The sequence below is a fragment of the Mauremys reevesii genome, linkage group 1 (assembly GCF_016161935.1).
Source record: "Mauremys reevesii isolate NIE-2019 linkage group 1, ASM1616193v1, whole genome shotgun sequence".
Classification (NCBI taxonomy): Eukaryota; Metazoa; Chordata; order Testudines; family Geoemydidae; genus Mauremys; species Mauremys reevesii.
In genome coordinates, this window is record NC_052623.1 from 244,665,169 (window position 1) to 244,688,550 (window position 23,382).

General features: G+C 45.2%; 1 protein-coding gene across 5 annotated transcripts in view; it reads right to left on the reverse strand.

The window, feature by feature from the left end:
• Nucleotides 1–23,382, reverse strand: part of PLEKHA5 (pleckstrin homology domain containing A5) — a 285,024-nt gene that overhangs the window by 86,398 nt on the left and 175,244 nt on the right. For 4 of the 5 annotated variants that reach the window (XM_039544466.1, XM_039544476.1, XM_039544484.1 and 1 more), the window contains 3 exons: nt 22,593–22,665; nt 15,298–15,398; nt 13,416–13,531 (listed from right to left, as the gene is read on the reverse strand). In XM_039544466.1, coding sequence (XP_039400400.1) covers nt 13,416–13,531; nt 15,298–15,398; nt 22,593–22,665 — 290 coding nt within the window. Of the gene's footprint in view, nt 1–13,415; nt 13,576–13,903; nt 13,956–15,297; nt 15,399–22,592; nt 22,666–23,382 lie in introns of those variants that run through there. The other variant, XM_039544502.1, reaches the window with a different exon arrangement.

Genomic DNA, 23,382 nt, shown 5'->3' on the forward strand with positions numbered 1-23,382 from the left:
ATGTGTATCTCTGTGGCTGCTCGCATTGACATGTTACCCATCAGGACAATGTACTGTTTCTTGCATGGTGTTGGTGGATTCTCAAGTTTGATCCATCTGATGTTTTCTGCTAGCAGGTCAAAATGACATCTGGCAACATTAAGTCTTCTGAGGATTTTTTCACTGGAATTTTGAAGGGTTTTTTGGTAACAGAATAGAGCACATGCCCATGGCGCTGACACTTATCTTTCTTGGTATATTAACATACCAGTATTTCTGCCTAAGCAAGTATTTGGTGAAATTATTTTTTCTAAAAAATGTGCTCTAACACAATTCAACCCAAACTAAAGGACTTACCCAAAAGAGAAAATGGATGACAGGTTCTGCCAAAGATCTCTCACAGATAATAATAGGTAGAGCACTGATAATTACAGATAGGAAAAATTGAATGTTAAAAGTTTCAAAGATCAGCACTCAAAAATTTGAAAATGCCAAAATTAAGGTCGTCTTTGCAACTTTAATTCAGCCCCTTTCCACTTATGCACTGAGTCTTTAATTATATCATCACACAGAACCTCATGAAGTGCACAGGCTAAGAGTAACCCCATTTTACTGACAGAACAGCAAAGTACTTAGATTTGGCAGAGTCTTGCTGAGGTGAAAGGTGTCTGAGTGAGTAACGTGGACCTGCCAAATTAGCTATTTGGGTTCTACTCTCAGCTCATATAATTCCTCAATGAGGTGGGTAGGCGGCCTTGCTCAATAGTAAGAGTTGTGAAGGACCCAAAATTACTAATCCTAGTGGGTAGAAACAGAGACTAACTCATGGTCTCCTGGCCCCAAATCGGTGCATCTTCCCCTAGCCTGAAGGGTATTGGGGGAGGTGGGGTGCGCTGTTGCCACTACCAGATTCTCCTTTTAGGTCTACATCAAATCCAGAAGATGATGCATGCACAGGGCTAACAGAATATTCAGGGTTTTTGACAGTAAGGCAGGAACACTGAGCAGAATAGAGGAAAATGGCAATTTTCAACTGTTTAGAACATGACAAAGTCTGAATGGATTTTTATGTAGACAGGTACTTCCCTCACACCTGGACTATCCCCCGACAAATTTCAAGTTCCTGCTGCAAACCAAGAGACAGCAGAGCTTTTAAAAAAAGAGGAATAATGTTTACATTGGAAAACGTTGGGAACCTAGAATAAACCAAACCTTGTAAAAAGATTCCCTGTTTCTGCCATCCTGCTTGATGCCAAGGTGGCTTTTGATGGAGTAGGCTGGGATTACTTGTTTCCTTTAGGTTAGACACTAAAATTCAGAAACAAATTTCACAACTGCGTAACACTTACATTGCTATAAATGCTTGTGTCCGAGTCATCTAGGGGTTGATTTTGCCACCTATACAAACACTGAGTAGTACCTTAGTCCTAGGGTTACCATATTTCAACAATCAAAAAAGAGGACTCCCTCCCACTACCTGCCCTCTGACTGCCCTCCTCAGAACCTCCAACCCCCACCCTGACTCCTTCCCCTGACTGCCCCCTCCTGGGATCCCTGCCCCTAACTGTCCCCCAGAACCCCACCCCCTACCTAAGCCTCCTTGCTCCTTGTCCCGACTGCCCCCTCCTTAGGGACCCCCACCCTAACTGCCCTCTAGATCCTAGCCCCTACCTGTCCCCTGGCTGCCCCAACCCTTATCCACCCCACCCCAGACAGACCCCGGGGACTCCCACGCTCCATCCAACCACTCCCCGTTCCCTTACAGGACCCCAGAACTCCCAACCCATCCACCCCCGCTCCCTGTCCCGACTGCTCCGATCCCTCTCTATACCCCCACCCCCTGACAGCCTCTCGCAAAGCTCCCGACCCATCCAACCCCCTCTATTCACTGTCCTGACTGCTACGATCCCTCTCCACACTCTCGCCCTCTGACAGCTCCCCCGACCCATCCAACTCCCCATGCTCTGTCCTGACTGCTCTGATCCCTCTCCACACCCCCGCCCCAACAGCCCCCCCAGAACTCCCAACTCATCCAACCCTCCCCCTGCTCCCTGACTGCCTCCCAGGACTCCCCTTACCTTCATGCCACTCGAGCAGCTGGCTCCATGTGGAGCCAAACCAAACAGGCTGCCGAGCGCACAGCCCCTCCCCCGCAGAGACTTGAGGCAGAGGGAGGGGCTCTGGCTCCTGGAGGCCAATGGGAGTGGCTCAATCAGGCCCAGCCGCCCTGTCAGCCACACTGCACTCTGTATGGGAGAGACGGGGGCGGGTTGGGAATCCCGGACCTTTCTACCTTATTACCAATTCCTCCCGGACGGCTATTTAAAGACAAAAAAGCCGGACATGTCCGGGTAAATACGGACGGATAGTAACCCTACTTAGTCCCTGATATTCAAGAAATAAGTGACTACTCAGTGTACATTAATATGGCAGACTCTAGCCCTTAATATGGAAAAGTGAAGACACCTGTTAGATTTGTCACTTCGTACTTTCTGACCTGGCTGTGGAACAAACCACAGCAATCATAGGTAAACAGTGTACTGTACTAGGTGATCAGCAAAAGAAAATGACATAGTTGTACACCGATAACGTATCACTAGAGCAGACCAAAAAACCCTACATTCCTATGGTTTATCACTAAACTGGTGGTGGTATAATTTGGAAATAATCTGATGTTTTGCCAATTTCAAGAGGTTGTTTCAGGTCACATTTGATGAATGAAAGGTTTAAATGGACTCTTGATAGATTAAAGTATTTGAGATTAAGTTACTTACAACAGGACCCTGGGGACCTGGATCTACCATTTAAGAAAATAAAGCCAGACCTACTCAGGTTAAAGCAATTACAATTAAGTCTATGGAGCAAAATAAATTCAATCATAATATGCACCTTACAATATTATATACACTCAGTGTTTTACCTATAGCAGTAACAAAAATGCTTACTTTATTTCAATTTTTAAGATATTTGGGATAGAGGGAAAGAAGCCATAATTGTCATTTAACTCAAACACACCAGTCAAGTTTTTTTCCATTGAATACATAAGAATTATCTGGAAAACTTTCCAAATTATTCATTGGACAACAAATAAGAACGGCAGTAAGGACCAGTTTTGGCTTTCAAGAGGAATTTATCAAAGATTCTCCTCTCATATTAGCTCTCAATAGGATTTTTCACCAGAGCTCACACCCTCAACTGAAGCTATTAATCATTCAAGATCAATTATCCAACAAGGAAATAAAGTAACTGTTTCCTCACCTCAAACTTTGTTTTATTTTAAGCAGGCTTTAAACAGGGGAGATAAAAATCACTTTACAGCAAAACTGGATAAAAAGGACTGTTTTCATCAGAAAAAGTATAAGTATTCTCATACCCACAAAAGACAGAAAAATTGCAGGCTGGAATTTTTTAAAGCTGAAACGCACAATTTAGGCTTAGGTACAAGGGAGTTCCAGGAATGCCATCGTTAGTGAAATAGCAGAACTTAGATATTTAAATAAATATAGCATTTTACTGATAGGTAATTTAACTTCAGAAAACAAAAGGTATGGAAGTAAGGTGTTGAGCATCCTACCTATTGTATCTGAAGTAAAACTCAATAGGAAAATTATATTTAGGATACACAACTCCTAGCAAGAAGAAAAAAAATTAAAATAAAGAGACAAAAGCACTTGCCGATTATATAGTCAACCAAGAGCACTTTATCCCATGTGTTACAGGAATGCCAAAACATCAGGTTACTTAAGGATGAGGTAATAGATATAATATTTAACAGATTTGCCTGGGGATCCAAGAATACTTATTTTACAGTATGTGTATAAGATCATATCCTGCTAAAAAAGTTTATTTTTAAAGATTGATTTTATAGCCAAAAGATTGATTCACCAGAAACAGATGTCTGCTCTCCCCCTCAGTTCCTGGTTATAGCTAACAGATACAAAAGCGTAAGAGACTATGCTAGTCTTGAAAAGTATCTGTTCGATAAATTCTTTCAAGACTATTATTGTGCCTTTCAACATGCAACATGGACTGCAATATCAATCCCTTAAAATATATTCACAAACCTAAGGCCAAATCCTATAACCCTGACACAACTAACAGCATATCTACATGTTGCTGCAGACTACACAGGGTGTGAATTGTTGTGACCTAACTGCTCTGCATGGAAGCTGCTGTCACGAACTATAAAAGGTACCTAGTTCACATTAACATTAGTTCTCTTTCAGTTTACACCTCCATAGTCTGCATTGCAGTGCAGCACAGACATAGCTTAAGATAATCAAGACCCCATATAAAATACACAAACCCATTGAGACAGATCGTAGATTTCTGCAGTACTCACATATCCCTCCCTTCCTCAGTCTTCACCTCATCCCTCAATCCACTGCTACTATAACAACATAAAGACAATTGCATGGAGAAACTAAAGAGCGCACAAAAGAGGGAAATCTGGCTAGTCAGAAGTCCTAGATCCTCTGTTCACTACCACCAATCCCTTCAACCACTAACATTTTAAAGACATTGTTTTCCAATGTTCAGCTGCTATAGTAGACAGAATTGGCCTCGTAGGTTTGTCCATGATTTGCTGCCTCTCCCAAGCACAGGATCCACAGAAAGGTGGCCCCACTCTAAGTATTTTAGGAATAAGGTCCAGGTTTAGGTAAGCTGCACCTAAAACTTATGACAAGACCCTTCTAGATAGTTTCTGGGGTGCTCTGATGCAACAAAGTGAAAAGTCTGTAAAAGTTATGCAAGTTTGAAAATGAAGATTTCCACTGAATTAAACATGAAAATGGAATGTTATAATCCCTGCAGTATTCCTGGTGTTATTTATCGGTTATGAAATTAAAATTTATTTTACACTGTTCCTAGACATTTTCATGTTCAATGTGCTCCAGATTTTGGTATTAAAATATAATTAGACTGCAGAAGCTGTCACAGGAAAACTGGACAGCAGGCAGTTAGATGAGGCCTTTAGTACTGGTAAGAGAATGCACACTTCTTCCCACCCCTTTTGAGTAGGGGATGGTGGACTTAAAATATGGAGCGAGGAGACGTGAATTCCTTGTTCTGTACTCCAGCCACCCTTGACAGAAAAAAGCTGCCCCACATCCCAAAGATTACCACACTACATTCAGAGAATATTAGCTTACATGATTTTGATGAAGTGATCAGTGAAATCATTAAGTCAAATTATAACAATTTAAATCTTAAGAACGAACACCCCAATTAGATGTATAGGAGCAGTTCACACTGATATTCTTCAGTACACACAGAATACATTTTCATTGATCTTCAAAAAGGTTTAACATTTAAAATACTGCACATATTAAATTTCATTAACACAAGTAGTGTAAAAAAAGGCAGTTACTTTTTCCGTAACTGGTATTCTTCAAGATGTGTTGCTTATGTCCAATCCGCAGTAGGTGTGCGTGCTTACCATGTGCACTGGTGCCAGAAGTTTTCCCCCTAGCAACCCCTGGAGTGGTGCCACCATGGCGCGGTATAAGGGGCGTTGTGTGCTCCCACCACCCTCAGTTCCTTCTTGCCAGACAACTCCAACAATGGGGAAGGAGGGCAGGATGTGGAATAGATATGAGCAATACATCTCGAAGAACACCAGTTACAGAAAAGGTAACTGTCTTTTCTTCTTTGAGTGATTGCTGATGTGCATTCCACAATAGGTGGAAGCTATATCTGTTGGAGGTGGGTAGGAGTTCACAGACACTCGGGACAGAGCAGAGCCCTGCTGAACCCGGCATTCTCCCTGGTTTGGGAGATGATCGCATAATGCGAGGTGAACGTGTGAACTGATGACCATGTGGCAGCCCTACAGATGTCCTGAATAGGGACATGGGCCAGAAACAAGCCTCATCGGCTACCTATCTTAGTCGAGTGTGCCCTCAGAATTGGCGGCAGAGGGACTCTCGCCAGGTCATAACAAGTACGGATACACAAGGTGATCCGGTTGGAAAGCCGCTGAGCAGAGATCGGCCAGCCTCTCATGCATTTGGCCGAGGCGATGACCAGTTCTGAAGACTTCCTGAACGGTTTTGTACGTTCCAGGTAGAAAACCAGAACCTGTCTCACATCCAGCATCTGGAGGCGGCGCTCCTCACTGGATGCGTGGGGTTTGGGAGACAGCACCGGCAGGAAAATGTCGTGGTGTATATGGTAGGCAGAAACCACCTTAGGGAGGGACTAAGAATGTGGTCGGAGCTGGACCTTATCCTTATGGAACACCGTGTACGGGCGTTCGGAGGTCAGGGCCCAGAGCTCAGAGACCTGTCTAGTGGACATGATCGCCACCAGGAAGGCTACCTTCCACGAGAGGTGTGACCAGAAGCATGTAGGCAGCAGTTCAAATGGAGGTCCAGTTAACCTGACCAGCACCAAGTTCAGGTCCCACTGTGGGACTGGGGGCCTAACATATGGAAAGAGGCGATCCAAACTCCTAAGGAATCGGCCAGTCATGGCATGAGAGAATATCATGTGACCCTGCACTGGTGGGTGGAAGACTGATATGGCTGCCAAGTGTACCTTGACGGATGAGGGCGCTAGGCCCTGGGCTCTAAGATGAAGGAGGTAGTCTAGTATAAGCTGGATCAGAGCAGCCACGGGCGAGACACCCCGACCAGCAGCCCACAGGGAAAACCAAGACCATTTCGCCAGGTGCATGGAGGGCAGCCTGCTCTCCAGGAGGATGCACTGAACCCCTTCTGAGCAAGTCCTCTCCCCGCAGCCTAACCATTGAGCAGCCACGCCGTGAGGTGGAGTCCTGCTAGGTTGGGGTGGAGGAGGCAACCATGGACCTAGGAGAGCAGGTCCGAGTGGGATGGCAACTGCCACGGCAAGGCAACTGCCAAGCTCGTGAGAGTCCCATACCAATGTTGCCTGGGCAATCAGGAGGACCCGGGCCCTGTCCATTTTTCATCTTTTCTAAGACCTTGCTGATCAGTGGAATCAGGGGAAAGGCATAGAAAAGTTTGCTGGACAAGGACAGAAGGAAGGTGTCAGAGATCATAACCACACCCAATGCTACCCTGGAGCAGAAGCAGGGATACCGTCAGTTCTGCTGGGTCATGAACAGGTCCACTTGGAGAGTGCCCCATGTTTGGAAAATCCTGTGCACCACTTCTGGGTGCAGAGACCACTCGTGCTGAGGAGAAGTCCTGGCTCAGCCGATCTGCCCGAGAGTTCCAGATGCCTGGTAAATGGTGGGCTTCCAGGTAAATATCGTGGGCTATGCAGAAGTCCCACGGTCTGAGGGCTTCCTGGCAGAGGGCTGAGGAACGGGCCCCACCTTGCCTCTTGATGTAGAACATTGAGGCCATGTTGTTCATGAGAACCCTGACCACTCTGCCCGCCAGGTGTGAGTGGAAGGCCACGCATGCCAGACAGACCACCCTGAGCTCCTTGATATTTATGTGCAGGGCAAGGTCCTGCACAGACCACAAACCCTGGGTCTGAACGTCCCCCGCATGGGCTCCACACCCCAGGTCCGACGCATCGGACACCAATTCCACAGATAGAGGTAGGCCCCTGAACGGGACCCCTTGGAGCATGTTCCCTGGGAAGGTCCACCAGCGCAGGGAGGCTATCACTGGTTTGGGCACAGTGAGGACTTTGTCCATCCTATCTCTGGACTGGGAGAATACTGAGGCCAACCAGAGTTGGAGGGGCCGCATCCTGAGTCTGGCATGGCAAACCACATACGTGCATGCCGACATATGACCCAGGAGTTGGAGGCATGCTCTGGCTGTCATCACAGGGAACCTTGTGACTGTGCTGAGCAGCTCCTTTAGGGTTTCCAATCTGTCCAGTGGGAGGGAGGCTCAGGCCGACGTTGTGTCCAGAATTGCCCCAATGAACTCTAGGCGCTGCACTGGAACCAACGTGGACTTGGAGTCATTTACCAGCAGGCCCAGTGTGGTGCATGTGGACAGGAGGAGTGTTACATGATCCTGTACCTGCGACCTTGAGTTGCCCTTGACCAGTCAGTCGTCGAGGCAGGGAAAGAGCTGGACACCCCAATGTCTGAGGTAATCTAATACCACAGACATACACTTTGTGAAGAACCTGGGAGCTGTGGATAAGCCAAATGGGAGGACAGTGAACTGGCAGTGCTCCTGCCCAACTGTGAAGCGGAGGAAACGCCTGTGTCCCTTGAATATATGAATGTGGAAGTATGCGTTCTGTAGATCTAGGGCGGCGTACCAGTGCCTGGGATCCAGGGAGGGGATGATGGAGGCCAGAGAGACCATGCAAAACTTGAGCTTTACCATGTACTGGTTCAGGCCTCACAGGTCCAGGATGGGCCTGAGCTCCCGTTTGGCCTTCGGGATAAGGAAATAGCAGGAGTAGAACCCCTTGCGTCTGAACTCCGCTGGCACCACATCTACCGCTACTAAGCCAAGGAGCCACCTCACCTCCTGCTTGAGTAGGCTGTCGTGAGAGTGGTCCCTGAAGAGGGACAGGGATGGAGGGTGGGTGGGTGGGATAGAAATGAACTGGAGGGTATAGCCCTGGGAGATGGTGTTGAGGACCCATCGGTCTGAGGTCAGCCACGACCACTGCGGGAAAAAAGCACAAAACCGGCTGGAAGTTTTATTGTGGGTGGATCCCTGGTATGAACTGGTAAATTGCCTCTGGGCGTACCGTCAAAACTGGGAGCTTTCCTGCCTGTTTACCCTTAGAGGGCCCAGGCTGGGATTGCCTTTGTGGGTGCTTTTTATAGTCCCTTGACTTTTTATAAGAGAGCTCATATCTGGAGTGGGTGGCCTAAATGGGAGCCTGCTGCGGTTTGAACTTGGCCCTGGCCAGGGCTGGGACATAGAGGCCAAGGGTCTTTAATGTCATGCAGGAGTCCTTCAGACTGTGTAACTTCATGTCTGTTTGTTCCGCAAACAGGGCCTTGCCATTGAACAGACGGTCCTGTAAGGAGTTCTGTCTGGTTGTCCAGCGACGCACAGAAGGAGCCACAATGCTCTCCTCATGGACACCGCGGAGGCCATAGACCTTGCAGCTGTATCCGCGTAATTCGAGGCTGCCTGAAGGACTGCCCTGGCGGTAGCCATGCCCTTCTCAACCAGAGCCTTGAACTCTTTCTTAACACACTCATGGAGGGAGTCCGCAAATTTGGGCAGGGAGCCCCACAAACTCAAATCGTATTGACCCAGCAGGGCTTGGTTATTTGCAACCCTCAGTTGGAAGCTCAAGGATGAATAAATCTTTCTACCAAATAGATCTAGTCTCCTCGAGTCCTTATTTTTAGGAGTAGGAGCAGGCTGACCTTGCTGCTCCCTATGGTTTACCGACTCGACCACTAGAGAGTTGAGGGCAGGATGGTGGGCACAAAATACTTCCGTTCTGCCCTCTTAGAGATGGGGGGCAAGGAAGCCGAGGTTTGCAACAAGGCATTCGAGATCTTTTCTACCCTGCCACAGAGTCCCCGGGCGATGCTCTGGAACTGCTCCCCACAAAGCCAGTCAGGACTTTGGTGAGCCCCCTCTCCCTTGGAGTTGACTATCTTCAGGGCAAGAAGCTCACACATCTTCACCTCCTGGGTGTCTCCTTGGAGCATTCAGCATGTGCCCCTCCGTGCGCTTCCCACGGCAAGCCTGCCCCAGCGGGGTCCTGGAGAAGCCAGAGGGTCCTGCACCCCCACTTCGCAGTCAGACGTGACTCTTAGCCAGCCATTAAAACAGAGGTTTATTTAGATGACAGGAACACAGTCCAAAACAGGTCTTGTCAGTACAGACAACAGGACTCCCTTTAGTTAGGTCCATCTGGGGCCCCAAGGAGGCCACCGCCCTGCTGGGAGGCCCGAGCCTCCTCGGGGCTCCCCTCCATTTTCCAGCCAGCTTCCAAAAAACTACCAAACCCCCTCCAGCCCCTCCTCTCTGGGATTTGTCTCCTTCCTGGGCCAGGAGGTCACCTGATCTCTCTGTCTCCAACACCTTTAGCATCTCCTTGCAGGGGGGAAGAGCCTGGCCATTAGTTGCCAGGCGACAAAGGGTTGGCCAGAGCTGAGGCACTAACACAGTATTCAGAGGAAACATTAAAACCAGTCCCACTTCATCACACACCCCTTCATGGAGTTGGAGAGACACCCTGGCTGGTGCCAAAGCCAAGAGGATGTTGAAGAAAGAGTCCGAGGGTTCCTCCACCTCCTCGGCTTGTAGGTTGAGGCTTGATGCCACTCTTTTCAACAGCTCTTGGTGGGCTTTTGTGTTCTCCTGCAGGACAGGTGGAGGGGGGGCCGTGATCGCCTCATCTGGGGAGGATGAGGATAGGGGTGCAGTACTCTGTGTCCCCACTGGTGCCACAGGTCCCACCACTTGGTCCCCTTCTGAGTGCGGGACCGGGGATGAGCACTCCACCGCCTCCTTTCTGGGAGGCTGACAGTCTTTCCGAGCCTCCGGCCACCGAGTGAGCCTCCACCAGGGGCTGCATCGGGGCCCACGGGGCCCACTGGTACCATGGCACTGGCCAGGGAGCCCAGTGCCACTGCACCTGCTGTGGCACTGGCGGAGCAGGCTGTCCAGCCTGACTAGCCTGTCCCATCAACTGATGACTCCGAAGGGAGGCCGGGCTGGCATATGATCAACTGCTATCCCGGGATTGGGACAATTGGTGGCGTCGGGAGCGGTGTCGAACGTGTGACCATGATCGTGGCATGGAGGAGCGGGAGTACCGCCGGTAGCGGCTGCTCCATGACCAGCTTCGACGGGCAGATCCGCGACAGCGGGGTGCCAGTCAGACGCCTGGGACTGTGGGAGTGGTGCCTCAGTGTTGACCTCGAGAGAGACCAAGAACGGGAATGGTGATAATGTTCGTACCGCAAGGGGCTACAGTACCTTCTCGGAGACAATGACCTCTGGTACCGTCTGTCCCAGTGGGGCACACTCTCCTCGTGAGGTCTATGTTCCCTCAAGGCGGAGCGGTGCCTAGAACCCCTGCCGGTCTGTACCCAGCCAGACAACCTGGTGGGGGTCGACTGGGACCAGCGTGGACAACGCATGGGGCGGTCACTGAGCGGGGAACTGCGTCGAGAACCTTCCCTTGACCGTAAGCGGTACCCTCCAGGCGGCAACTGCGGGTGTCCAAGCAGTGGCTTGCCTCTGGACCGGGGAGCCAATGACAACAGTGCACCCAAATGTGGCCACCAGTGTCTGGAGAGGTTGGCTCAGAGTGGGCCGGGCTACTCCGCTCAACTTGAGTTGGAGGCCACAAGGCCGATGGGGACTGAGAGCTGCCCAATGCGGATCTGGTCTCTCTCCCAGTCTTGCTCTGGTGCCTTGGCGAAGAAAAACTCCTCTTCGCCTTTTTAGAGTGTCCCGTGGACAGGGAGCGGTGCCAACTGGTGGAGGGCCACTGGTGGAGGGCACTGATGCCACGGTGATTGGTGTCGACTTGGAGCGGTGCAGTGGTGTTGGGGTCAGGGCCAACTCCATCAAAATGGCTCACAGCCTAATGTTCTGCTCCTTCTTGGTCTGAGGTTTGAAGGATCTGCAAATCTTGCAGCGGTCGCTGAGATGGGTTTCCCCCAGACAGCGTAAACAGTCCGCGTGTGGATCACTCACGGACATGTGCAACACTTGCAAACGGCCTGACTGAAGGCCCGGGTCACAGGGCCTGCCTCCACCTGGGCGCACTTAACTAAGTCTAAGTGAAAATTTTTTTATTTTTTTTTAAATAAGCTATAGGCACTACCAACTATGGATTAACGGAGTCCAAGAGGGAAAGCTACAGCAGAGCTGGAGCAGAGCAGTTCCGAAGCACCATCACTGGTGGCAAGAGGAACTGAGGGTAGGGGGAACGCGCAGTGCCCCTTATACCGTGCCATGGCAGCGCCACTCCCGGGGTGGCTCTCCTACAGGTACTGCTAAGGGAAATACTTCCGGCACCGGTGCATGTGGGAAGCACGCACACCTATTGTGGAATGCACATGAGCAATCACTGGAAGAAGGAGGTCAAATTTCAGAGATAGGTTATCATGAATGGGACAAGAGGTGGACTATGAAACAACCACTCTCAGATGTAGCCTGTGTTATGAAAACCTTTAAGAACCCCTGTAAGTGCTACACCAGCGAAGCAAGACTCCTGACTACTATATCCAGGGTGTGTGTGTGTGTGTGTGTATGTATGTGTGTGTGTGTGAGAGAGAGAGAGAGAGAGAGAAATTATAGGCAAGGCATTTAACTTCTGGGATTCAGTTTATTCAGATATACAATGGGTAGGTATCCTACCATACTCTAGCTTACAGAGGTGCACTGGGAGTCTTAATAATCTGTAATTTGTTTTTAGACCCCTAGACGAAAAGATCTAGGCACACATAGATTAATGAAAAAATTACTCTATTTTAATACTCTGTCTTCAAGATGATGGAAAAAACCACAAGCCAATATTAACTAATGTGCTCTTTGGGGATATTAACTGGGATTAAAGCTAAAAGTTCTGATTTTTTTCTGTTTAACTTACATTTAATATTAAATGTAAGTATATTCTTAATTTTTGTTAGTCAGACTATCATCCCTCAGTCTCTGAACACTGGGCAGAAGTAAAAGGGTCAGTGAGAACACTTGTAATGGAGAAGCTCTCAAAATACTACAGGTTAGATGTATATATTAACAAAACACTTTAGCATTGAGCCTAAAGCAGCACTGGTCAGAGCATTCCTTTTGGACTTTTTATTTTTATCAGCATACTGCCTGAAGCAAGGGCACTAGAATCATGAAGCAGGAATCGGTTATCACATACAATGTGTAGTGTGCAAATGTTTTTCTTGAGCTTTACAAATAGTGAGGTGGCCTTGATTTCACACCCTTTTGCCCTTTTTTCTTCATTGTGTCCACGTTGATAGGAATTTTTTTTTCCTTTTGAAATGTACCACCATTACTACCAGTGGTTCAGCTCAAATGGCAGTAGCAAAAATGGGTGCACAAATGTAAACAAGGTGCTAGCTGCCATTAGCATTTTAGCTCCCATGTAATTCTGAGCAAGGTTAGAGACTTTAAACTCTCAACAAGCATGGGTATGTCTACACTGCAATTAAAAACCTGTGGCTGATGCATGCCAGCTGACTCAGGCTAGCAGGGACCCGGCAAAGGGGCTGTTTAATTGTGGTGTAGATGTTCAGGCGTGTGGTGAAGCCTGGGATCTAGGATCCTGTGAGATGGCAGGGTCCCAGAGCTTAGGCTGCAGTGCAAGTCCAAATGTCTACACAACTAAATAGCCCCTTAGCCTGAGTCAGCTAGCATGGGCCAGCTACGGGTATCTAATTGCAGTGAAGACATACCCCATAAGTGCTCTCATCATTGCGATCACTGGTGGGACTGAAGCACAGTTGAATTACCTTACATTTTAAGTGAATAAACTCAAACCCACTATTGGAAATTAACTCCTTGTTCTACTGGTTTGCCAATCTACATTACCTTTTCACAGGTTCTGTCTGTACAAGTGCTGCATCTATCATGGCTTTCATCCATAGCTCCATTTCCTTTCCTGTATCTGTGCAGAAATAATAGGTCCTCATGTTTGGATGAGCTGCCTGATTGGAAATGACAAGGTCATTGTAATAAAAAGACAAGATTTCTGTAAAAGAAAAAAAAAGGCAAATAATGTTATTGTTTTCTTACTCCATTGTTGTTAGGTTTATGAAAACACTACAAACAACTTATAGAAAACATTGTGTACAATATCATTCACTGTTATGCTTTTCTTTCAGTGCAATTAGATTAATAAAAGAATTAGCTTGAACGTTGTAATTGTTGCTTCTCTGTGAATGTACCCTGCTGAAATTTATATTTTTCTGCTATCAAAAATCCTATAACGATGTTCATAAAACATTAAGTTAATATAAATATTAACTTATACATTTTCTGCAGCCTGAACAATTCAGTAAGTTTTAATTTGTACTCACCATTGTAACTTTCAGTTGTGTACAGCTCAACAGTCATTAAGGACAGCCAAAAAGGAACTCAAAGCCAAGAAATGAAATTCCATGTTAGGAGAGAAAATGTAAGTGATTACCTTACTTATGATTAAAGAATATACCAACTAAAATAAATATTTAACACAAAATAGTTTGTCTAATACTGACATGTAAGCGCTACACTCATTTTTTTTTCTTTTATCCATTCACATCATAGTAAATGCCTTGTGTTTTTTCCCAAAATTAAAAAGAGCCAGCATGATGTGCACTTATTAGCAATCCCAGTTTCATAAACATAATGTGCACAATAGAGGAAAATACATTTTAGGGCTTATATATGCAGCCCCACATTTCGGATTAAGGGGGTTAAAACAGTAGCACACACCAGCGTGCTGAAATGCAACTCCCCCATGTGAATACTGTGGATGTGAAGTAAAAGGTACTTAAAGCCATGTCTATGCTACCACTTATGTCGGCAAAACTTATGTCACTCGGGGTGGGGAAAAAAACCATCCTTAAGCAACGTAAGTTTCACCGGTGTTAAGTGGTAGTATGCACAGTGCTATGTTGGCGGGAGAGCTTCTCCCACTGACATATATCAGAGGGGTAGCCATGTTAGTCTGGATCTGTAAAAGCAGCAAAGAGTCCTGTGGCACCTTACAGACTAACAGACATATAGGAGCATGAGCTTTCGTGGGTTGCATCCGACGAAGTGGGAATTCACCCACGAAAGCTCATGCTCCTATATGTCTGTTAGTCTATAAGGTGCCACAGAACTCTTTGCTGCTCCCACTGACATAATTGCTGTCACTTGTTGGGGATAGTTTAATTATGTCAATGGGAGAGCTTACAGTAGCGCAGCTGCATCAGTATAGCTGTGCCGCTGTAAGCTCTCTAGTGTAGACATAACCTTAGTTGGCATTAACTTAATCCTCTTTAATCAGGACTAAGTTAATGCCAACAAGGTACCTTTTAGTTCATGGCCACAGTGTCCATACAGGGGAATTACAGTGCAGCATGCTAGTGCATGCTGTGATTCACACTCCTGCAGTTGAAACTGCAGGGCCATGTAGACATAGCCTAGCTCCGTATGGAGACTGCAATTCCAAGCCACCAAGGTGTGCTTATGAAGAGATGCGAATTAAAAATAAAGGAGCTGCAAAATGATGCCTGACTAGCTTCTTCATCAAGTTTAGCAATTATCTGTCTATATCTACAACAAATTCTTCTGCATATTAGACTACATTGTTTGGATCATCTGCATATAGTATTATGCAAAATCAAGCTCGGAGGCAGTTTCTGTTTATCCTATCTTGCATAAAGGCACAGTGAAAAGTGTTCTGCACTCTATAGTTGTTTAAACTGAAAATGAATGCCCTCACCTTAAAAGCATATTTGCGATTAATATGATCCTCAGAAGAAAGCATCGATATCTGAAAACTAGGTAGAAGTATGCTCCCCAATATTCCCTCTTCTTTTTCATCTAAAATATAATATTTGATTAGGACAATAGTTTTATACAAAGAGTACATACATTTAGACTCCCTTTCCCCATGTCAAGTGGCTATATTTTTCATTCATTGAAAATCTGAGAATTAGACTGTATTCAGTGTTTGATGACAGATTTCAGTAAATGGCCAATATCCAGAGAGAACAGCAGGAGTATTTTACTTTGATACTAGATTGACTGTTTAACATATAAGCTTTTCATGGCACAGTGGTAAGGAAGTTACTGAGGGGAGGGAAAAAGAAAGAATGTGAACCTGGAACCAAACAGCTAGATTGGGCATTGGGGTCAGCCCAAGAACTGGGTTAGGTAGAGGTCTGGGAGTGGGTGACACTAAGTGGTTGGTAGGCAGTCCCACTGTCAAGTCTTCCACCTCCTCATTGTGCCCCACATTCATGTCCTCACTCAGCCTCTCTGGGATGTAATGCCACAGCAGTGTGCCCCAGCAGCCTTGCTAAAGTTAAAAAAATCAGACCAGGACTCCTGTCTGGATAGCCACAGGAGGTTCATTTTAAAATGTTTCCTGTGAAAATCATAAATATTTTACTAATCAAATATTATGGAAAATTCAATTGTCCTCTGAAGACTTGTATTAAACTCATACTAAATTCAATCACTGAAGTGGAAAATAGGATTTTTAATCCTGCTTTAACTGAATCTCTCAACATAAGCTTAACTAAGAAGTCACTAATAACGCCCCCCCCAGTAGAGAGACATTGTGACTACTGGAGAAACATGAAAGCCAAAGAATCTGCAACTCAAATTACTGGATGAATGTTGTATTTCACTGACAGCGCATGTCTAGCCTTAATATACCTTAAGATACGCTTCCACAGATGACACAATTTGTTCATAAAGTGTACTGGATGCTTGCCTCTAATGACAGCTATGAAGCACAATGATAGCATTTTTCCAAACTGAGCACACAGCCTACAAAGCAAACTATAATAGAAGAGCTATGCCATTAATGTACAAATATAAATCTTTTCACAACAGGCAAGGTTAACTTCTTCACATTACTACTTTGGGGATAAAGATTTTAATATAATGAGAGCATTTCACTATATCAACAACCCATAGAATAAACGTAAACACCTAAATATCACATTAAAAGGTGCAGAACAAGCAAGAGAACCCATTTTTTTTTAAGTTGTCTTCTATTTTTCTTTTTTATAACTGTGAAGTCAAGCCCTGAGCCTGCAAAGGTTTATGCACCTGAGTAATTTCACAGATGGCACGTGACTCCCTCATTTGGGGAGGTTTACGCAAGCAGTGGAAGATCCCAAAAGTGATGGGAGCATGGCCCCACCAGCCCTCCGTTCCTGCGCCCCTTAGCTGAGTTTCTCCAGCATTAGCATGCACAGCAGGAGGAGTCGTCCTATAGCTGGGCCAGCCAGTGAGAGGTTGTGCATGCTGATGCCGGAGCAACTCAGCTAAGGGGCACTGGAAGGAGTGTGTGTTTGTCACTTTTAAAAGTGGGAGGGCTATACCCTCCCACTCTTTTCATGCCTTAAGGGCAAGTGAGGGCAGGGCGCCTCGGGGAGAAGAGGCAGTGCGAGTGCGGGGTCAATCCAGGTGCAGTAGCTTCCCCACTTCTAGGGAGCTTCTGGTGGTGGTGCTCCAAGGGTACTTGGCCAGCGTGCCTCCAAAGGGAGGTGATCTGCGCCACAGCCAGCATTTCTTGCCCCCTGCATGGCCAGCCATTTTGGGGGATGCTAAATCTCCCCAAGCCTCTTATACATGCCGCCCATGAGTAATCTCAGTGATGCCAATGAGACTTACTCATGTGCACAGATCTTTTGCAGATCAAGGCCTAAAGTGCACAGTAAGTGTAAAATGCTTCCCAATCAGAATAATTGTCTTCTGCATCCACTTTGCACACATGTAAATGACTTTAAAAGGTATAGAAGTAGTACACCTGAAGATGAGCTCTGTGTAGTTTAAAAGCTTGTCTTTTTCACCAGAAGAAGATGGCCCAATAAAAGATACTACCGCATGCTCCTCATCTTTGAGACAGTGTAAGGCAAAAGATAGTGAAAAAAGAATCACTTGCATCTCACTGTTTATTCAGTACAATTTGTTAATACGTGAGAGAGCAGAAAAATTTCAAAATAGTTTAAAAAAATGTTGGCCTCTGAGCCAATTTACACATCCTTTCCAATTATTGACTGAAGTCAGGCATATTCAATTACAAGATTGAATGTTTTAAATCCCACATGACAACAGTTTATGCTCCTTAATATATTTACACTCCTTCTCTAGCATTTTAACTGAATTGAAGACCTACAATATAGACACTACAAATCACATATTTTGCCATATCCTGAACTATTTAAATCTAAATTTCTGTAGAAACTTCATACTACAAAAGCACCGAGTAGTGCAAATCTGACTTTTTAGCTGTATGTGATGGGAGCCAGCCCCTAGCTACCCCATAGCAAGGAGGAGATGGAGCCGGAGCCACGGAAGGCTATAGGAGGTTTGGAGGCTGGCTCCCACTCACTGCCCTGACAATGCAGAGTCCGGGCGCCCCAGCGCACACAGCCCCTGAGAGGGCGGTGTGTGTGTGTGTCCGTCCGCCCGCCCGCCCCGGGAGCAAGGGCCGTACAGCAGAGCGAGTATTAGACAGCTTTCCTGCAGGGACACAATGACAGAGCTCCCAACTCAGCATGGCCAAGGGAGGGATGTGACCAGCAACAACTTGGCAGCCGGGAGCTGCTTCTCGCACGCCAGCTTTGCTCCCTGTTCTGGGCAAACTCTGCGCAGCAGCAACGAGGAACTAGAGCAGGAAGGGGGAGCAGGCTCAGCCAGACAGAACCAGCACTTCTGGCTGCCACGCTTGCTGCCCGAAGCGCTACTCCTCTGCTGCCAGGAACTCTGGGAAACATCTGGAGGACTTCTGGGACCTGAGTCAAGCAAGAAAGCAATAAGGCTCAGACCCTTCAGCCCTGCAGGGTACTGGGACTCTGGTTTTTGAAGCCTAGGTTAGCCCAACTGGTGTGTGGATGCAAAGGGGGTTAGGCTTGAGCTCGGGCTCAAGCCCAGGCTTGAACTGCAGTGTAGACATACACAGTGTCTTGGAGCTAGACTCCCAGTTGAGGAGGACAGACTTGAGATAGTGGAGCTGCCATTAGTGTTCTAAAACAGCTGTGTAGACAGTTCTTTGAAGTTGTGGCTTGGGCTGGAGCTTGGGCTCTGAAACCTACAGAGGTAGTGAGGCTACAGAGTCCGAGCTGCAGTCTGAGTCGCAACTTCAAAGAGCTGTCTACACAGCTATTTTTAGAACACTAGCACAAGCCCTGCTAGCCCAAGTCTGTCAATCAGAGCTGGAAGGCTCGATCCCACATTCTCCAAAGTGCTATGTAGACAAACCTTTACGAGATACTGTGTATCATTTTTTTCCTATCCAGTTCAGAATATGAAAAAATTCTTGATAAAGGCAACATGGCATTTTCTCATCCAAATAAACTAGTGTGTTCTGAAAACACTCTGCTTATAGTTTCCAAATTTTTAAAAATCTGTTTCCCATCATCTTAGCTTTTATGTTACTCTGCCCACTACAGCCATCTTCATTTGTACAAATAGGAGAGAATCTTCTTATACTGTTCTGTAAGATTTTTTTGTTGTTGGAAGCAATATCTTTTCTATATTACAGCAGTCAGTATTATCCCCAGATAAACATAATACTCTAAGCATTTAAAAATTACAATGAAATCAGTTTTCTTTCTACCCTTAAATCAGGACTTCGCATTGGATTTTAACATAGTAAAATTTTGGACTAAACCTTATCAAACTTCTACAACTGGTGTTATAGTCAGATAGACAACCAGAAATATTGTTTGCAATGGAAGAACAAATGCACATTTTCACCTTTTCATCTAAGTCCCTGAATGAGATAGCATTAACCTAGCATAAACAACTTCAAAAGGATAGGGTTTAGAATTTGTCTGCTTATTTTGTTTTAATAACCATTTCTAGTAACTGTAAACCATTGTTGAAACACTTTTTGATTTAAATACGTCTCAGTAATGAAACGATAGCTAAAATAGCTATCTGAAACTTCAGCTTCTTACTTTATACACATTAGACAACTCTGCTTTTATTTCCGTGTCTCTTATCTAGCCTATGATTAACACCTTAATCAAGCATAGAACAAATGGGAAATTGGAAACAGACCTCTGAATACATAGTTTTATTTATGTTTAATAGCTGAATGGACAGCTCCATATGCTTCAGAGCCTAAGCTACAACTTTAAAGTACCATCTACACAGCTATTTTTAAGAGTGCTGTGTGAGCCCAGCTAGCCAAAGACTATTGATCTGGGGTGGGAGGCTTGCTCCTGCAGGCTGTGTAGACGTACCCTTAGACTTTTAGGTTAAAAAAAAAATTCTCAGTTGCATTAGGGAGAAAAACATAAATCAGAGATTCAACCAACCTAGAATATTAAACAAATGAAACTTCCATGGGCTGTGCAGACATACCCTTAAAAGACTTCCTAAAAGTAAGCAAAAGTTACTAGGAAAACCACAAAATATGCACTGGTCATTTAACTAAATAAAATAACTAAAGCTCAACCAATGTCTCCATGTCTAAATTATAGTCCTGAGTAGACTAATTTTGACTCAGCAGTGGTTTATCCAACAACATGTAATCTTTCAAGTGCTGACTGCAACCATGACGACTGCATTCCAATAATTCAGAATTTGAACTAACCAGAATTACAAGGAAAGCTTTTTTGCTTTGAGACTTAGTTTACCTTGATTAGCATAGAAATGTGCTGCACATTTTTCAAACAAGTACAATCATTTTCACTGGGCTAATGGTATTTTGGGCTGTATAAGTAGGAGCACTGCCAGCAGATCGAGGGATGTGATCATTCCCCTCTATTCAACACTGGTCAGGCCTCATCTGGAGTACTGTGTCCAATTCTGGGCCCCACAACAAGGAGGATGTTGAAAAATTGGAAAGAAGCCAGCGGAGGGCAACAAAAATGATTAGGGGGCTGGAGCACATGACTTATGAGGAGAGGCTGAGGGAACTGGGATTAATTAGTCTGCAGAAGAGAAGAATGAGGGGGGATTTGATAGCAGCCTTCAACCCCCTGAAGGGGGGTTCCAAAGAGGATGGATCTAGACCAGGGGTTGGCAACCTTTCGGAAGTGGTGTGCCGAGTCTTCATTTATTCACTCTAATTTAAGGTTTTGCGTGCCAGTAATACATTTTAATGTTTTTAGAAGGTCTCTTTCTATAAGTCTATAATATGTAACTCAACTATTGTTGTATGTAAAGTAAATAAAGTTTTTAAAATGTTTAAGAAGCTTCATTTAAAATTAAATTAAAATGCAGAGCCCCCCCCAAGACCAGTGGCCAGGACCCGGACAGTGTGAGTGCCACTGAAAATCAGCTTGCGTGCCACCTTCAGCACGCGTGCCATAGGTTGCCTACCCCTGATCTAGACTGTTCTCAGTGGTACCAGATGACAGAACAAGGAGTAATGGTCTCAAGTTGCAGTGGGGGAGGTTTAGGTTGGCTATTAGGAAAAACTTTTTCACTAGGAGGGTGGTGAAGCACTGGAATAGGTTACCTACGGAGGTGGTAGAATCTCCTTCCTTAGAGGTTTTTAAGGTCAGGCTTGACAAAGCCTTGGCTTGGATGATTTAGTTGGGGATTGGTCCTGCTTTTAGCAGGGGGTTGGACTAGATGACCTCCTGAGGTCCCTTCCAACCCTGATATTATATGATTCTTCAAAATAAATTGAAAATGTCATACACCTCTCCCAAAGTCCAAAACTACCGATTAGCTTTGAATATCTAAATTATGGTTTGCTCCTCCTCTCTCATGAGAGATCATGAATTATAGATCATGGTATTTTTGTTTCATTGCCCACTGCTCCCAGTTTCACCAACAGCATCAAAAGTGGAGATTGGGAACACCACATATGACATTTCTATCATTTCAGACACCTGATGAGTATCCAAGAGAGCTGGGTAGACCGGAGAAATGTCTTTTGCCCAGCCCCTCTCCATCACCACAAGCATCACTGTTTTTGCCCACCCTATTTATCTCTAGGAGTCAACTTCCCCATAATCAGTTTACCTTGGCATATCTACTCACTAACATAATACATTTTAAAAAAACTGCCAGCAAGGCGGTGAAACATTAGAGGAATCAATTATTTACGCAATCTTTTGCTCTGCCTGGCAAAGAAGGCTTTGAGACAAACAAATAAGGAAGGAAGAATGCCTCCAGTACATATTAAAGGGTGGCGCCCTTTGTTTTAACAGAAAAGAGGAGTTACCCTTTTAATTGCAAGTGTGGCTGGGCTGGTAGAAAAGTGGTCATTTAAGACCTTCTCCCCCGAAGGTTTTCCTGCTCCAGATAGGAAGCAAGGAAAGGCGGACTAAGTCAGCATGGTGACTTGCCCTCTCTCCCCCACAGTTGGGGGGGGATTATTTATACCCAGAGCTGTGCCAGAAAAGCCCCCTTTTATCTGGACCAGGCAAGCTTGTGGTGGATGTCCAGTGCAGGTACTCCACGGGGAATGGATATGTTGATCTGATCAAATGGATTGATAAAGAATTTTAAAAAGAACAGAAAAAGTGGATTTGGGGTTCCTACAACTGGTATGGCGGGGGGGGGGGTCAACCCCCTTTGTTATAGCCTTCCCCTGCACAACCCTCATGAGGGGGGTGGCTGGGTCCCAAGAGTGGATTGGCTGGGACCAGCATGGGTAAGGGGACAGTCCCTGAGTATATGGCAAGGGTTATGGAATTACTTGCACTGTACTGGTCTATCTGCCACGTACTCCTAGTTATTTAAGAATAAAGCTGCAGCCTAATTAAACCACATCCAGTGCTTCCTGTCCTCCTTCTGGCATAGCCAGACAAACACACAATGTCAACAGTTGGTTTTGACCTGGAAAGTGGAGCTAGTTCTACTAGTGTGCTGATTTTACATGTCAAGTTAACCAACAGCTCTTTGCACCCTTTCACCAATTAGAGGACAGGATTAGCTTTATTTTAAAGGCTCAATTGTAGTTGGGGGAGGGGACAGAATAGGGAGGGAGAACAGTTTATGTCAACAATTCTTACAAACTTTTTTTTTTTTAAAGACTAAGATTTTCCTGTTTCCAAAGTAAAACAAAAACAAACCTTTCTAAAGAAAACTTACCTCTGTAATAGAAGAGACACAGATCAGAAAGCACAAACCATCGTTTCTTCCACAGCTTCATACCAGTACTATCCTACATTAAATCAAAGTGTTCAAGTAAGCATCTGTCAGACTATCAACAATGAATGCCTCATACTGAAAACAGATCCCCTGGTTTGCAGTGATTTTATGCCATCCATTGATTTTCTTGTTTAAGAGCATGTTTTATGCATATTTGATTTCTTAACACAGTCCTGACTTTAAATACCAAGCTGATTACCAGAAAGCATACAGCTGATCTGATTTAAGATTAATGAAATACAAGCCCATTATTTTAAAAACCTAGAGACTACAATTTACAGTAAATGGGAAGAAGGAAATAAACATGCACGCTTTTTTAGAGGAACTATGTGAGCCAATATTTTAAAAGCTATCCTTATCCTTTGTTGTCTTTCATATCAAGTGTGCACCAAATTCCCTGCTCCACCAGTATTCATACACCTAAAGTAAATTTCTCTCCAACATAAAAAAATTTATTCCTAAACCAATTCCATTTGCTTTTATGTATGTAACCAATTTGCAATACATTTCTCAGAATGAAGGACTGCCATCACTACTGCAGTGTAAGAAAGATGAAGCTTTGCAGTGTGCACATCCTGGTAAAATAAGATTTAATAAATATGTTAATCTACACCAAAAAGAAAGGTATGTGTGAATTTTAAAAATATTCTTGTAGTGAATGAGGTTTAAAATGATATTCAAGAATGGCACTATAGTAAAATCATAAGCTTTATATACACTCAAATAAGAA